Source organism: Anser cygnoides, chromosome 11 (assembly GCF_040182565.1).
Source record: "Anser cygnoides isolate HZ-2024a breed goose chromosome 11, Taihu_goose_T2T_genome, whole genome shotgun sequence".
Lineage (NCBI taxonomy): Eukaryota > Metazoa > Chordata > Aves > Anseriformes > Anatidae > Anser > Anser cygnoides.
This window is the reverse complement of record NC_089883.1, coordinates 10,381,247-10,399,681: the sequence shown is the minus strand read 5'-3', so window position 1 is coordinate 10,399,681 and position 18,435 is coordinate 10,381,247. Positions and strand designations below refer to the sequence as shown.

At 39.1% G+C, this 18,435-nt stretch overlaps 1 protein-coding gene across 3 annotated transcripts in view; it reads right to left on the bottom strand.

The window, feature by feature from the left end:
- The window catches only part of C11H15orf40 (chromosome 11 C15orf40 homolog), a 34,257-nt gene that overhangs the window by 13,531 nt on the left and 2,291 nt on the right, over positions 1-18,435 (bottom strand). For 2 of the 3 annotated variants that reach the window (XM_048071992.2, XM_048071993.2), the window contains exon 4: positions 16,068-16,940. The exons of the other annotated variant lie outside the window; for it this stretch is intronic. In XM_048071992.2, coding sequence (XP_047927949.2) covers positions 16,848-16,940 — 93 coding nt within the window. In that variant the 3' untranslated portion in view covers positions 16,068-16,847. Of the gene's footprint in view, positions 1-16,067; positions 16,941-18,435 lie in introns of those variants that run through there. 3 annotated transcript variants of the gene reach the window in all.

Sequence of the window (18,435 nt, the reverse complement as noted above, 5' to 3'; positions counted from 1 at the left end):
GACATTTGCTCAGACATCATTATTAACATGAATAAAACAAAAGAAAGATAAGTGTTATGTATTAAAAAATGACTGCCACGTTGCCAAGAGTTTAATAAATGCAGAAGTTTGACTTCAGCACTCGCAGCAGTCCTAAATCCCTTCCTGAACATATAAAGCAATTTTGTGCGGACAGTTAATTCATACTGGAGAATTATCACGCTAAATTACAGGTGTTGCAGCAAGCAACTTCCAAGAAAACTCAGTAGCTTTTGTAAAATTTCTTAACTAGAATTTTAAAAAATGCTAACCACTAAGCCACTAGCTACTTGAAGGCAAGAGAGTGCATAGAAAAATTCTTAGTGTGATTTGTGAGATACAATTTTCCAAGTGTTCACTGCTATTCAACCTCTATTTTATCCTAACTCTGCAGCTGGGAATAGAGATGCGCCGACGTGCTTTGAAAGGTTAGCTAGAAGCTGAAATACTTTCAAGAGGCTCTTTAAAAGATATTTCAGACAGTGAAAATAGTGTCGTATTTCTGATATACGTATAATTATCACTCAACTTCTAGAAAAAATGTATTTCATCTCCCCCTGTTTAAATATATCTGAATGTATTTAAACTCCTACTATTAATTTGCTAATAAATATTCTCCTTAACCAAGAAACATGGTCACATTTGCTTCTTATATTGAGATGCTGAAAGGAAAGTTCTTTTTATATCAAATTTAAGCTAACGTTTCCTCTCCACTACCACTCCTATTCCTTACAATATCTCTGAATTATACAACTTTGGGTGAATTTTCTTACCTGATCCAACTTGTGCAGTCCCACCTCCTCTGGCTCTGACAAACAAGAGGGGTTAGGAATACGCGGCCCAGGAAGGGAAAACAGGACTGCTCCTTACAGCAGCGGCCGGCTGCCTTCGGAGCGTTTTTATGAAACTGCACCTCCCTTATGTTTCATTTGCCAATCAGGAAAAGTTACTATAATTTGTCTCCTGTATGTTAGAGCAAAGCTACATAATCCCACTTACATTATGCACAGCACTGGTGTTCGCATGATCGGAAACTAAACAAGATTATGGGGCAGGTCAGGTTTCCCTAAAAGTACCTGGGGAGTATGCAGCCTGACTCAAGACACACAGACACAAATCCTAGAGATCAAAACAGACTCCAGCGGCTCCAGAACTGCCAGGATGGTAGATGGCAACTATAATATGGTGGTGCACAATGATCTTTCCTCTCAAGACGATTATTTTCACATTAGGCCCTGCAGGCTGGAATTTATTCTTGTTTACCATGGCCTATATTCTTCTTCAATAGGGCACGGACTGCACTCAGCGGTTGTCAGTCCTCATTTGTTTATGTGAACAGCGATGCCGAAATGTTATCTCTCTGCAGCTCACCCCCTTATTTTCTAAGTACTCTGTCCTACTAAGATGCAAATTTATTACAGAAGAGTTGGCAATCACTACATTTTCCTGTAAGTCTAATAACACAGGACATCATTTGTATTGGTTACCTTCTCTGATATTTCTAGCAAGTGGGAATACAAATAAGTGTTGTCTTTTTCCTAACACACAGATGCTTCTTTTTCTAGTAATACTTCAGCAGATGGGTAACTTTTTTCCACAAGTATGGGGCAGTGTTTTTATTTATTTATTTATTTTTAATGATTATTTTCATATTCTGTAATTCAAAACTTGCTTCACTAATAAAAGATGTATCAATATCAACTATAAAAGCTGCTCCTGCTCTTCATTTGAAGAAAAAACTTATCTATTCAGAAGATGAGTTAAAGTTCAGGAAGTGACTTAGCTATTTGTTATAGAACTACAAAAGCAAGTTTATTTGTGAAAAAAATCTAAAGGGAAAAACTTCCAACTGAAGATTCAAACAATTTTCAAACTGAAACTTGTTACACATTAAAAGAATGACAATAAGTTTCTTCAAAACTCTTTTACAGTGTGAGAGAAGACAATTTGGTAGTTATATACCTACATAAATTAATAATTTAAGATGATATCTAGTACTGTTTAGATAAAGGTGAAAAAATATCTCTCTATAAGCATACATAAACACATAAGATATTTGATATAGCTTTTGGCCACCGTGTCCCAAGCATTTGGCACAATCAGAGCTGATCAGAAAGCCAAAGTCATGTCTGAAGTTTGTTTCTGAAGAAATGCTTGAAAAGACTTATTTCCTATTGAAAAGACCTATTTCCTATTGAACATGCGATCAGTAAAAATAAGTTAATAGTGATAATTACCAAGTGCAACCAGCCCCAAGCTATTACATAATCGTTTTACATAATAAAAAAATTAAATTTTCCATGGCAAAAACTTGCCTTTTTTATGCTATAAGTTTTTCCTTTTTGTAGTCATCAAGTAACCTTGATTTATGAATCCCACTGAGCTCTCAAAACAAAGTATCTTTAAGAATAAGTTCTTATGTGCTGCAGTGTTTTTAATGGCACAAGCACTTGAATACAGCAAATGAAACCCTTGGAGTTTAGGTTTAGTGCAAGAGCTCTGCGTGGATACATGTTCTTTTCGGATCAGTATTACTCATGCAGATGCCACATGCTCACAATACCCACCCTGAAACAAACGGTTGCAGCATCAGACTTGGGGTACATATGCCCACCTCTAATCCACAGCTGCAGCTAAACTGCTGCAAGAACATAAAGGAGCTTAACCTTAAACTGCCACAGGGGCAAATCCTATTTCTCCAGCCCTGCAGCTCAGAGGATATTTCCATCAGCAGAACTACGTTTTTTTGTTGTCCTAAGGTAAGATGGGACTGGGGAGGGTACCTTGTACAGCCCAGGCAGAGACTAGAAGGAGCACTGCTGAGTTAAAGGAACAGTTGTTTCGTGGCCATTTGCTCTTGTATACTGAACCCTTTAGGGGAAAATATGTTTTAAGATGTAATTATTGGTTATCAATTGACTTTAATGCCCCTCCACAGCCTGGGAAAAAAAAAAAAAAAAGAGAAATTCTTTCTTCCTCTAGACTCCAGGGACCTCCGCAGCCTACACCAAGCTGGCAGAATACGGACTCAGGAAGCAGTTAAGCAGCTGGCTCATTACACTGGCAGAGTTTTCGAGCCCTTAAGTAAGGTGGATAGATCCAGGGAATGACAAACAAATAGCTATTGATGACATATCCTGCAGTCTGCGTAAATCCCACTGAAGAGCCTTTCTGGACCTCACCAGCAGGATTTTAGTTTTTAAGAGACAAAATGGATTTACTGCTAGCTAATAAAAGATCAGCCTAATTCTGCTTCCCTCCATACCTGCATTAGATATATTCTTATTACTGGCCTACATTTTTTTCTTTCTTTTTTTTTTTTTTCTTCTCCAGTCCTATGCTCTTTTTACTCTTCCTCCTATCATTCCACAGGCATCATCAGGCTATTCTATGTCAGATATCCATTTTACCAGTTCCTTTTATTCTTGAATGCTCTTGAAGATAAGACCTTGTAAAGCTACCGTAAAATTTGAAAAAGACAGCTTTGCCACAGTGCCAGTCATTCTACGTGAACTAAAAAGGAAGTTAAAAGGCAAGGATGTTTTCAAAGACAGAACCAGATGTGTTAATTCCCAACTCGGCTACTACCACTTTTAATGATTTTGTGTCTCAATTTCCCATCTGTAAAACAGTGGTTAAGTCTGCTCTGTTTCCCTCCTCTCTGCTATGCATTTCAGCTACAAGTCTCCTAGGCAGGGGCCGTTCCATTTAAAGTATAGTTATGGTGTACAACAATCTCAGCTGGGTCTGTACATCCCGGTAAGAGGCACTAGGAATGGTCTGGTGGATGAATCGATCTATTTTCTGATCATTATTTTTTAAAAAACAAAACAAAAACACGTGATAAACGCTATGCAGGCAGGGCCAATTTAAACACTGCCTTTATTTCTCTACGGAGTTACATAGCACACTATTTACATGTGCACAGCTGGGATGCTGGGGCCGAGCAAGCTCTCAAAGCCAGACCTACACTAAAACAATCTAACTCCTATGGGTGTAATAGAAAAATGCTTAAAAAATATAAGCAGTATAAAGACAGCATCATCATAGCTAGTAGGTACGGATAGTCCAATCTGACAGTTAGCACTGAATTCAACTGAGGTGAATTAAAAATGAGGGGGCAGTCTATGCAAACTTGATTACACATCAATAACATTTGTGCTGGTTACTGTATTGAATGTACTATTCATTTACATCTAATTGATTTCAGAAACATTTACTCTCTTGTGCATGCACACCATATAATCACAGTAAGAATAAAATTCCGACCTCATGGAAGTATTACAGCACTTTTTTTTTTTTTTTTTTTTTTTAATCAAGCTGTTTTACACCTACAGCAAAGGAAGAGGAAAGAAAATACAGTGGGGAAAGAGGAGTGGAAGTCAACTAAGATGGAAGAGGGAATGCACCGGTGCAGGCAAAGGAAAAAAAGTCTTCCTCCGAAAGAGTCTATTGAAAGGTCAAAGAGAGAGTTCTTAGAATCTGAGGAGATGAAATCATTTCACTGAAGGTAAAATGCAAAGCTGCTTAAAAGCCATTTGTGACTGATGAGAATTGGAAGACAAAGATGGCATCACAATCTCTTGGCAAGAAAATTCTTCCAGATGGCATCTCTTTCTCATTAATGCTCTGGGGGAGGATCCTAGACAGCCCAGCAGGTCCCGTCGTGACTTTGGATTCGAAGCCGTCCACAAACTCAGCTGCTCTTTGGCTCAACTCCACTTCTGCTGCACATGCGTGTGGCATGCAGCAGTGCTACAGGACATTAGCTGATGAATGAAATTAACTGCCTATTTTTACCTCTTCAGATCACACCTCCCAACTCTGTTCTAAAAGGCAGAAACCTGCCCATAACCATGTCTCCCACCCTGTGGCTTGGACGGGGAACCTTCTCAAGCTCTCCAGGTCTTCTACTGCTAGTACAGAAACCTTAAGGATTGCTAGAAAACACTGTGATCTTTAGCATAAAGAAAGGAAACATTACCAGGTGAAGGTCAACTCATTTTTTGAATTCATGCCTCCCAAAGTGGGCATCAAGATGATCAAAACTTCTATGCTGAATTAAGACCAGACTGAATGCCTGCATCTTGGCTTCACTTGGCAAAATCAGAGCAAGGCTTTAAACAGGTCTCTAAATGGAAAATTATATACTCAAAGAGCAATGAATTGTCAGCACTACCTGGTTACTTACAGACTGGACCAAAGGCACATTACTCAGAGTAAGCCGACACACTTAAAACATCTGTGGTATGCTTGTACATGAGGCTGTGGATGTGCTCCTTTGGTTTAAAGCAGACTTGTAACAAATTAGAAACAAGATCAGATGCAATGGAAATAGGACACTAAGGAAAAAATGCAAAATGCAAAAATTTTGTCTTACACTAACTAAAACAGTTCCACTCAAGCCATGCAAACCTATGGGCAGAGCAGTTCTTCAGGGGGTACAGCTACCTACTCAGGGCCTTCCAGGCCCCTTGTCAGTAAGAGCCAGTCCCACACAACCAGCACATGCAGCCCTTACGTTTTTTTTTTTTCCTGAAGGTATGCAACCCTTCACACTTGCACAGAGAAACATAAGCAAAAAAATAACCTTTATTGCTACATTACACTAATCAACATTACGGCCTTCAATGCTAAAGAGCTCTTTATGTTGTGAAAAAGATTCATCAGCGGCACCCTGCGAACACCCTTAGTGTGAGCATGCCGCCCACTGCAGCTAGGCCTACCCAGACTGCCTGAAGCATTTTTGGGTTCTTATTTAGACAGGAGGAGCTCCAGTTGCACTGAAAACTGCTGAACTTTCCTGATGAAAAGCTTTTGTCCCTATCACCAGCCTCTTTGATGTCCCCAACTGTCCCCAACAGAACATTTGTATTTTTTCCCCTCCAGTCTAATTGTAGATGAATTGAGGGACAGACTTCCATACTTCCCTCTGGAAATTCTCCTGTAAGCCTGCTGGAGCTCGTTGCCTATCCCTTCTACCTGAACTCTGTCTGAAGTACGTGACCTCTTCCTCCTCTACACTGTTCGTCATCAGCTCTGAATTTGCTACTTTGGGTCAGATTCCTTGTGGAATGGTGTGGGGCAGTGACTTCTTGGTATTTTTGTCTGTGCCACACCCAGCCCATTTAGGGATCCCAGCTGAATTCAGGAGAATCCAGGACCCTTACAGTGCCAAGCACCTACAGAAATCTCTACTGAGCGAGCTCCCATACAATTGCTCATCAGAAACCCAAGGAGAGTTTAATATGGCAATCTCTCACTGCACAAGAGTGGCTCAGTTTCAACAACTGAAAGGAGGTTATTTAACAACAGAAAATGACTGTATGTACCAAAAAGTCATTTACACATCACTAGGATTTGTCTGGATTAACACAGAGAGCAACGGACAATGCTACAGACCTCAAGCAAGCGAAGGGTCAAAAGGTAGAATTTATTTGAATTCCTACAGATTAAGCTGCTAAATAAAACACATTCTTTCCTGTGACCATAACAGATATAAATATATAGGAGCAGTCAGTCCCCGGCTGCATGCTGGGAACCTAAACAAACGTTATAACGCATGAAGGATCTTGTGCATGTAACATCTGCACCGCGACTGCGGTGGGGAGCGCCACGCTGGGCCCGTGCTGCTCCTGAGCCTGGCAGTGCCTCGCTCGTCCCCGTGACATTGCCGGCCCGCAGGCAGGGCTGCAGAGCGCACAACGTGGTAACAGGGCTGAGTATCTGCAGGCGGATGATAAACTGCAGCTTCCCATGCAGGAACAGCAAGGACTTCTATTTTAACCAGCAAAACACTGATCTGGAGATGGGATATCATTTAATGCAGTAAATTGTTTACTTGGTTTCCACGCCTTACTCAGTTTCCATGTCAAATTAACACATCACATCAGGTGAAGGCGAGCACGCCGTCCTGAATATTGATACAGGCCAGAATGCAATTCCAGTAAAAATTAGTTTAAGTCCTTTCCATTGGCCTTGTCAGCAAACTTCACGGTGCACAAGACAAAGAGGAGGTAAAGGAATAAAACAAAATCAAACACAATATACTTAACATATTGGGAACAATTAAAATGGGCATTTTAATTAACCTCTGTAACCTTCTAGGAGCTTTCAAATTTATATGGTAAATGATAATGATTTCAACAAAAAGCATTTTTGTTCCTCTGTGAAAGGTATTAGTAGGAAATTGAAAAGCTGCAGGAAAATGAAATTGCATTTTTCACATTTGTTATGAGCCTGCTCTAACTGTGCCACAGGAGAGGTATTTAATCATGCCCCACTCCTTGCTTTTGGATGCTCTCTTCCTATTTGGGTTGGAAGGATACGTATTATAGGGTCATTAACCAAAGTCATGTACATCATCTCTCCCTCACAAATCAACACCAGAAACACTGCAACAGCCACAGAGCCACTGTATAATCAGGGCCCAATGCAGGCTCTGCGGCTCATACAAGACCAAGTGGACAGACTAAACTACCCCAAAGAAACCTTTTTCCCTCCCAAAGAAAGGGCTAAGGCCTTGCAGCTGCTGGAAGACTTCTTAGAGCTGTCTTATGTGCAAACAACAGAACCTGCCCACACAACTCTGGTCCCACAAGGACCCTGGCACCTAAAGTCTTAGCCCTACCAATCTCATTACCTCGTTTCTAGATGGATGGCGCACTTACCCCCTGTATTTACACACAGTTTTAAGCATGTGACAAGAGCTTTGCACTCTGAACACGTTATGAAAGAAGATGAGAGACAAATACCACATTGCACTGGCTTATACAAGTCAGGACGGCAGTAGTGAGCACAGCTGCACGGAACAAAGGGCTGGGTCACAGAATCATTTCATACAATGTTTTCACATCAGTACACTCCACAACATTTTTAAATAGAGTCATACCCCTGGCTGCACAAATTCATAAAGCAATCAGATGCCATGGTGAGAGGTATATAAAAGGCTTCCTTTCTTCATAGTTACATTCTTGCCTCTGTGCACTAAATGCAGTATCTCTGACTACTAAATGCAGTGAGATGCAACGCACTTCCAAAAATCACGGAAAACTAATTTTGAGACTGAGCTGATTCCTGCTTAGTTTCTCCCACATAAACTTGTCTTTTATATGGCATACTTTGTCCTTAACACACAGGGGTTGATCTATGCCTCAGCATTTTGGAAATTATTTCAGGATGGTCTTTTTGCTATAAAAGACATGCACAGAAATACAGTGCCTGGCTTACTGAAGAAAACTGAGCAACATTTCATCTCCTTCAAGGAGTCTCATGATCTACTTTCTTACTTTTGTCATTATTATTTAATGGTATTATAATTACTGTAAGCCTCTAGTGTTCAGAATAACCACAAAACAAATACAACCTTGATTATGCTCTTATTATTATTTGTATTACAGTGGCAATTAGAGACTTGAGCTTTACCCAAGGAAAAGAGGAATGTGCATCTCCAAGAACCTGCATCTAATCCATAATGAGAATTACAAATAAGAAAAGATTAGGGGAAAAGGACAAAACACAGAGGTTGCTATACCTAGATTACTTGCTCTTATTGTCTTATTTTAGAGGCTTAACGTTCTTCTTTGGAAAAGATTCTGTCCCTCATGAAACTGGACAAAAATATAATCAGCAGTCCTAGCCCCTAAAATTGGCTCACATCTTATTGTTTAGTACATGTTCTTCCTTACAATGCTGAAATACATCTCGTTCTCCCCCGCTGCCAGTTCTAGGTTCACAACGGTCTTGATAGCTTATTGTCTGCTGCCAAACCTGCTGTCAGTCATGCTTTTTTGTTGCAACTAAGTCGTCACAGATTTATTTACCCTTTAAAACTGTGGGCTGTATTTATCCTCTAAAACTGAACAGGCATGTAGCAGAAGACCAAAGACTCCTTTGTGGAGAAAGCTTTTCAATGTGGAAGAGGCAAAGATGGGTGCCACTTCTGCTTGACGCTGTTCACAGGCAGTAAAGCAAAAGAAAACAAGTGCTTGATTCACCCTCTCACGTACTACACTGTTGAATGAGCCAGTTAATCAGAAGACCTGATTTCACCATTCTTAAGTGATTTCACTTAAACCTTGACATGTCTTCCCCTTTTGGTATTTGTTCTCTTTCAACACTGGAAATTAACACAGCAGAGGCGCTAGGTCTAAAATTCAGACTTGATGATTGGTACGAATTTCTCTGAGTTCAAATTTCTCTTCCAATTAAGTCTAACGCTTTCCTGACAGAGAAAAAGAATGGAGTGTCTCATCTGGAAGCAATTTTAAAGACAGTCCACAGTTATCATCCCCCTGCAGAGCAAACTCGCACCGTAGCCACTAACCTGAATGAGCTCTTCTGGCACCAGCTCCTCCCACTGCAAGAGGCTGGAGGCTGGCTTGCAGGGCTGCCAATTTAGCATGACGAAAACCTGTGGGAGCCTTCGCTTTACTTTGGAGGAAGCTCTGCAGATGAGGTAAGACCCCAGGAGCTGCAGTTGGCTGACTCTGGTGTCGTGGGGATGCGCCAGCCTCTCGGAGTAATTACAAATTGTTAGTCCCGACTTGCTGCGAAGGATAATAGTTCAGTCACCAAAAAGAAAAAAATACTGCCAGACTGTAGCTGCCTTTGTAGAATCCATTTACTTAAATGAGATGAAAAGGCAGAACAGATGAACTAGTTATAATCAGCACACAGACTTTTCCATCTAAATTTGTATTTTAACTCACACGTCTCTAAATAACAATAGCACCAGTAGATGCTCTTTCTATATTACACATGGATATGGCCCTTGCGTGGATCTATGATTTCAGAAGATGAATCTTTCCTTCCTGAAAAAAAATCAGTTTGGCATTTAAGGGCTCACAATTCACACTAGAAGAGCCATAGGCAATAGCCTTTTCCCATCTAGATTCATAGATTGTAAATAAACAAATAACTGTGAAAGATGGGGCAAATTATGTTGCAAATTATTAGATTTACGGTCTTTGAAAACATGACAAGGAAGGTATTACTCTTGTGACAGTTTTTTCCCATTTTGACTTGAGTGCTAAACAGCAGAGCAGATGCTATAAAACATTTGGAGCCCATCACATCGTTTATTCTGTGCATGCTTCTCCCCAGCAGAGCTTAGGACATGTAGCAAATGCTTCCAACAAGCCAAAAAAATTGCTAATAGTTCAATAAATGACCTTTGAATAATGTAAATTATTCTCTATTCTCCCCTCCCTACCATGTTTTCTCTTCTTCATTTTCTGATTTGAGAAGTTTGCCCATTACTCAGCCCCAGGAATCAAGCAAACAGGTACTGTTTCTCCAGAGTCTAATCAAGGTACCTCCCCATGGACACCTGAGGGACAAAGCCTAGAACACAGCATGGAAACAGCTAAGATCTGAAAATGAACTAACAAAATTTGTTTATTTAAATTTGTAATCCCAGGCATGTAAAGCTTGAAGCACTTCACTACATTATTTCCCAGGTAAAAGACTGAGTAGGTCCACTGGAATGAGCAGAAATCATACGCAGCTGAGAGACCAAAGGTTTTCTATATAAGTTGTTAAACATTCTTCATAAAACACATCTTTAATGGAACTTTTCTTAACAACCTTGTGATATAAACAGTGGTGCAAGAAAAAACATTCCTTGTGTAAGTTTATCTTCCAGAAGATTAAAGAAAAAATACTTTCAAATTCACATGTGTGATGACAACTCCAATAAAGCTGGCAGAAAGGCTTACAGCGAGCTTTGGCATTGCATGTTCTTCTGGTCTTGTTTCCCTAAATGCATAATATGTATGCCAACACCTCCATGGACAGTTTTACTTCACTTATTTTTTGCAGATTTAGGGTTTATACAGGCTTATATACTTTATAGACTACTGAAGAAAAATATGTTTAATTAGATCTTACACCTTCTCTACTTTCACACACCCAGACATTTGGAAGACTAGTCTTGCTACACATACACAACGTAATGACAGCTATTGTCAAATTAGTGTTTTCAGATGCTCTAATTTCCCATTTATCCCTTCCCAGAAATATCACCTAGTGCTTCATTAAATAAAGACTTTACTTTTTTTTTTTTAATTCTAGCTGATAAGTGACAGCAATCACAGCTAAAAGAAGTCTGACAGTCTGAGAATATCGTTATGAGCTGATCATCTTTTAAAAGTATTTGACCAAAAAGCTCTTGGATCTGCTTTGGTAGCTGAACTAAGTGTGGAAGTGACTGAGCAGAATCAGACGTCCTCATTAAGTAAAATTAGTCAAGTACAATTGGCCTGGCTGGTCCCCTCTATGTATTAACACTGATGTTCAGACATTGATGAGCTTAATCAGGATTTTCAAACAAAAAGAAAAAAAATTAAAAAAACACTCATGAACCTAGCAGGTTTATTAGGAACAGATTGCATTTTCGCTGTCAAAAGGCAGCAAAGAATCAGCTGAAATACTGAAGAAAATTCTCTGTTCATAAGCGCATCCTAATAGCTAATAGCAATCTTTCCTCATAGCACACACATGACCTCAGATATGTGCTAGCTGATTGCTGTCAGATTTACTGAAGACAAAAGGAGACATTTTATTAAAGGGCAAATGCCAAGAGGCTACACAGAGCTGCTACAGGGTTTCACTAGAAGGGACAGGTTTGCCCTCTGATTGCAAAGATTACATCGCTAGGGCTTTTTTCCCCTTCCACAATGAATGCATCTCAAAGTGCTGTCAAGCCCAAGAAATGAAGAAAAAACAAAATACTGTAGCAGCTAAGGAGATAAGTGTCAGCAACAATGCTGATGTAACAAATAAAGAGCAGAAACAACCCCAGGGAGGCTGGTCCTGCTAGAAGGCACTTACCTGAAGCACCAGCAGCAGAAGTGAACGTGAGAGGGCAGCAAGAGGGCATGTGGACTCAAGGGATGGCAGGCAGGCAGCTGCTTGAGCAAGGCTGGTGATATTGCTACCAAGTTTACCCCACAGACCTTCTGAGCATCAGAAAAAAAGCAATAAACTTTGTAGATTTTGAAACAATCTACTGGAAAGGGCACCAGAAAAAAGTTACGTAGAAATATCTAATTTTATAAAATTCATAAAATTTGACTTGCCAATGCCCCCTTCAGAGAGATGGGCACTACGGAAGTCCTCATATGCATTTAGGGTTCTGATTTTTTTTCCCTTAAATTATGCCTTAATGCATCCTGCTTTGCAAGACACTGCAGCAACAACAGCTGGCCAAAGGAACAATGTGCTGCAGCCCTCCCAAGAGCACCACACACATGCTGGGTAATGGGAAAAAGGCAGCTTAATGACAATTATGCTGGAATTACAATTTGTAACTCCAGTTATTCTCTTAAGGCAGACTGCTTTATCTGAGCAGCACAACGTGAAGCTTCGAGCTCATTTCAACACTCTTTTCTCCCTAAGTTAATGGCCAACTGTTCGCTTTACAGCACGTTTCGATAGTGACCAACTGCTATAGCAATACTCAACATATTTCACTTTCCCCGTGTCTTTAAACTCAGAAACTCAAAATATTATTTAAATGACATTCCAAAACCTGAGCCTCGAGCTGCAGTAAGATGGTATGGTAGACTACTCTAGCTTTCCCAACTCTTGAGACAATAAATAAAAACTAATAAATGCAGTATTTATAGAGGAAAGCAAAATTCTTCACGGCTTACTAACAATTACTTGAAAAACTACACATAAAGGACTAGGAAGAAATGAATTCCAGTACCTTAGAGAAGCAGCAGACTCCTCCTTTCAGGCAAGTATTTCATTTCTTCAGCAGATTTTTGACTGTTTATTGTGCCTTGGTTACATTAACAGCACTTTAGAAAGGCTGCTGCACTCGGGGCAGAGAGTAACGGTGATAGGCTTTACATGCAGGTACAGCACCATGTTCCCAGGAGCCAGGGGAGCACATTTTCATACTAGCTAATATGGCAGTGAATCATCCTCCTGAGATAAAGGCTAAAAACATTAAGACAGGAATATAGCAGGCTGGAATTAAGGGGAGAAAAAAAAAAGGGATTCAGCTGGTTGAAGTTTACATATGCAAATAAACGGTATGAGAAGGGAAATACTGAGAGGGCGATGTGAAGTAATGAGGAGAAAGAGCAGGTGTATCTATCTTCCTGGAGGCTGAAGGAAGGAAGATATTAAACGGTGCCTTCTGGTAAATCGCCACTGCCAGTTATTGACAAAGTTGTCAATTACACAGGATTATTTAGACTGATGATACAGGAAGAAATAGGGATTTAGAAACACATGGGACTAAAAGCAGAGATGGGGATGTGCTGCAGATGATAAATGGAGCGGATTGAAACGAAAAGAGCAAAGAGGCCAGTTTCAGAGGGTATAATTAAATATCCTTAATTAGCATATTAGAGTGCTGCAATGAAACATATACCTACTTTCAAAGTTGGATTTTAGAAAGTAAACATTAACTGAATGGAAGAAAGAGCAAGAATATTCTATGCCATAAGACTGCTTGACACAGAATATATTCAGATAACTTCTATTTTGCTAATGTTTAAATAACTCAATTATATAAAAAAAACACTGCCTGCCCACATCTATAACCACTAAGATATTAAATCACCATTACACAGATCTTACTGACATTGGTCAGACAATGCATTAGGAAAAGAGCACTGAGCTTGAATAAATAGTAGGATTTCAAGTCACGTTGCTTTAAGAATAAAAGACGTTCTTATGCACATAGATACAGTGGGGACCAACAAGCTAAAGGAGCTACTGCTTTATTAAAAATATATTCTGCTGAAAAGTTAGGGAATATTTACTACCATAATTTTCTAAATAGAATGGAAGATATTTCATTGTGTTCACCAAGAGAGTTGACGGCAAGGAGCTAGGCCCAAATCATGCTTTTGGCATTGACGTCTTGTTTGGTGATGCAAGACACTTACCTCTCTGTGCCATACATCAGCAATACCTTCCTGCCTCCCAGGCATGTCACAAGAATAAATATATCAATGACTATTATAGATATTATATTATAAATATAATTGGGAGACTACATGAAAACATCAGGACCCTCTGAAATAATTTTGGTTACTGGTATCAAACAAATTCTCTGTTCCCAGCATGTAAAGGCTTCATTTGCCACACTGCTCACTAGTCCACTGGGTCAATCTCGAGCAAGGCAAAGCACTGCTACCAGGATAACTGAATTTCCACTTCTCTGCTTCCATTGCCATTGCTTTTTCACATCTGCACTGAGGTCTCAACTAGTTAATGCCTTGAGCAACAGAAGTTAGGGCTTGAATATAGGCCACCGATATTATTTTTGTTTCCAGAGAAGCAATGCTAAAAAAATATAACTGCAACAACTCTCGAAAAAACACCTATGATGACTGAACAGGACAAACTGAAGTGAGTATCAAGTGCTGTATTAGAAACCAGACAAAAGAAAAAGAACTTGGCTTGGCTAAGAACAAAATCAGCTTTATATATGGGCCCCAACACACTCACAAACGCGACAGGAAGCAGAAATGCAAAAGAGAAGCGGGCACAGTGGCTGCCTACCCAAGGACTACTAACTTCCTAGCTGAATAGGACTCATCTTCTGATTGACAAGGGTGATGAATGTGACTGTGTCTGGCTCAGATTACATAAAAATGGCAGCATGATACACTGACAGCACCCTATTTGTCTTCATACCTTCAGTGCTTCGGAAGAAAAGATGCAGAATATTAGCTGAAGGAGTTTGGGAAAGGTAAAATCTCTGCAGCAGAAGCTGGCAAAGAGATTAGGCAGAACGCGTTAACAAGACATAGAAGGAACTGAAAGATTCAATTGGTCACTTTTGTAGACAATCATCACCAAAGGCTAATGTACCTCAGACACTGCACCTGCCTACCCACCTCCTACCTCAGTCAGGGTCTGAAGTCCTGGTAAAGTGTAATATGTTATTTCAATATAGAATATATGCCATGTCACACATGGTATCAGCTTCCTGGGAATTATTTATAATGGCTGTTGCAGCATCCATCTCCTACAGCTTATTAAAGCAGGATTGCACAATCTTTGGATTGTTGTGTCCCAGTCATAATAAACAGAAACTTGGGGAATAAGACAAAAACAAACAAACAACAACAAAAACAAACCCAATAACCAACCAAACACAAACACTTATTTTTTGCTTGTTCTGCCTTAATTCTTCTGCAGGACATGGTACCCCTCTGCTGGGCAAGAACAGATGCAACGCCAAGGAGCTACAAACCAGAGCTGACAGATCAGTAAACCGAAAGTGGTCCATATGGGCTGAAAGTGGTAAGGGAAGACGAGCAAGGCAATGTGTAGCTGGCCACAAGCCTGAGAACATAGGGAGTCCAGATACAAAACATAAAGCAAATACCAGTCACAATTTAGTCTTAGTTCCCTAAACACTGTCCAAACTACAGCATAACATTTTTGTAAAATCTGTGAAAATGAGTCACCTTGAAGTCTAAATAAAATTGTTGCAATATTTAGGATATCAGGAAGAAGAAGGAATTTGATAAAATGAGATTTTTGATCATGAAAAAATGATTTGTGAGCTATAAAGTCTGCACCATGTGACGCTAGTAAAGGAATTTAGCCCTAACTTTTACATCCATAAAATTTTTTTTTTTTTTACTTTAGGCATTAAATATATATACATATGTAAACATAAGTACTTGTAAAACATGACAAACATAGTAAAGATAAGAAATTCAGACATTAGTAGTGACTCAGATGAAAAAGCAAATTCCTGCCAGAGACATATGATATCACAAACATTTTTGGGAAATAGTTAAATCTTACTCTGGCCTCTGAAGAATGTTAAAAAGAAAAGTCAAATCATCTTATTGCCCTTAAGACTGGGGTATAGTTGCCCATTTTGTTTCAGATTTCTTGTTCAGTTCTGCCTGCTCAAATTCTGACTCTGCTCGATTTTCCATGGGTTGAGATACTAAGCAGTTTTAAACTGAGGAACGATCACAAAGAAGTTCTGTTTAAAAATAACAATCTACTATGTGGCATCTAGAAAACCATGTTTCTGTTAAAAATATAAACACAAAGCAAAGTTTGATAATATTTTTTGCCCCTTTTATTAAAAACAGTCATTACACTTGACATACATTTGGCAAAGCTTCCATCATTGTATCTCTGATTTTCAGGCAACCGATTGCAGGCTATTACAAAGTGACACTAGCAATGCAATTACTGGGTTTGGGGTCAGTGCTATAAACTTCAGATTTTGCTTCAGTTATTTTGTTGATTCTGTTTTTAGTTTGCCTGAGTGATAATCAAGAACAGTATATTGGCTCCAAATACATTTGTATTAGATGTACATATGTGAACATAGCGTAGAACTGCACCCTATACCCGCCACTAGATATCAAAGAGAACACTCTTCTAGGTCTTCACTGTCCAGATTGATTTATCATTTTGCACCACACTTCTTTTCACATTGTCCCAATGCCTTTGAAGCCTATCACTCCAAGCCTTTTGCTTGGTGAACCAAAGTTCGTTGCATTCAGAAACAATTTTCTTAAACAACTTTTTAGAGTCCATGCAAGATGACAAATTTTACTGACAGGAAACTCTCCAGAGGGGAAAAGGCCTGTGGTAGTAACAGAAGCTGATACAGAGCCTCAGTAAAGACAAGATTTTCTGAGCAAACCTACACATGCACAAACACTTCAGCTATACAGCAGCTATATTGACAAAGGGGAGGGGGGACAGAGAGTATCTTCTCCTTGTCATTATCCAAATTCTCAAAAGGACTAGATTTACATAAGAAAAACCATCAGTCCATTTACCAAGATGCATTACATTGTTCCATTTGCTGCTCTTGTTTTAGGTCAAGTGGAAGCTTCTTTTTTCAGTTTTTCTAGTATCTCATCTGGTGTCACTGATACCAAAATCTTCACCACTTTATCACGGGATTTACCACCCTGGTTCAGACACACACAAAAAATTATCTTGCAGAGAATCACCACCAAACACACATTGCCAAAAAGCTCATTGTGATGCCAATACATCAGGTATTGAAAAATTATACAGGTATTGTTGAAAAAATAATTCTTAGAGTGTAGGTACGCAGAAATAACAGCAGTAAGACATGGTTCATCGGTGTCCTTTCTAGTTATTTTAAAAGTGAAAAGCAATGCCTCATCTACTCTGCTTTTAAAATTGGATACAGCTCCCAGAGCATGCCCTGAATTTATGCCCTTTTTATAGGCATAAAAAGTAAGGAATGGTAAGTTTCCAAAATTCAGCTGTATCATCTAGAAGCAAGACTGCAACTGCATTTGCATTTTATTTTTTTAAAGTTACTGTATATAGTTGATAGATGTGGACTTTTAGATCTTTCTTTAACACTGTCTCCCACAAAGTATTAGTTACTCTTAAGCTGAATTCTCAGGTTGGTAATAGCAACAAAATGAAAATAGATTGCATTGTATATAACCTGTGAAATATTCAGATTAGTATGGCAGTTATTTTAAATATCGTTGACTTGTTTTTGTATTACTGACAAAATTGCTATTTTACATAGGAACTGGCAAATTTGTAATTTCATTTCATTTCGCCTGAAGCTACAACTTTGCCTGTATTCAGTAAAAACGTGAGAAACAAATATGTTGCATTTTAATCTGCGGCCTGACAAAAATCTTTAAAGATCCAAAAGGACATCCTGAATAAGGAAAATGTCTTAACACTGCTATACAGAAATATGGCATGAATTTTAAAATTAAAAATAGATTTTTGAAGCAGACTAGCCAGCTGATGATGAAAATCAAGCCCCTTGGGTAGAAATATTACCATATTTCCAAAGCCCTATTTTATACTGGATTGTTTCCCACTTGGATTAGTTTTGGTAGTGTTATCACTTATCATAAAACAAGTAGCACATAACAGAGAGCAAATAGTACAAAAATCACTCGGTGTGTACGCCTAGCAGATCAGGATGGGAAATCTAAGTCACAGATAAAATACTGACTTTACCACAGTGCTTCACTGAGAACAAACAGTGGTTTGTGAAAAACAACACTAGCATGCAATTATTTGGACACTAGGTCAGATCAACTGCGTCAAGGAGGTCAGACAACACTGGCCCCTTTTATGCTCAACTCTGCTTAGCACTAATGAGAATAATCTAGTTAAACCTAAACGTCTCTTTAAGACAGGAAAGTGTTAATGTAAAATGTTGATTGAATTAAGGAATTTGCCCAGGAGTCAAGAAAACATGAACCAAGCCTTAGCATCTCTACCTTTCATCAAAGCAGTGCTCAATTCATTAATTGTATTCCATTTATTACCACTATCTTTTAACAGACTTCTACAGCTACATTAAACAAGCACAGAAAAATAAAAAGCACAGTTCTTCATTGTGCTCTCATGCTTACAAACTGTAAATTAACATGGTTGGAAAGACTGACATATGAGTTC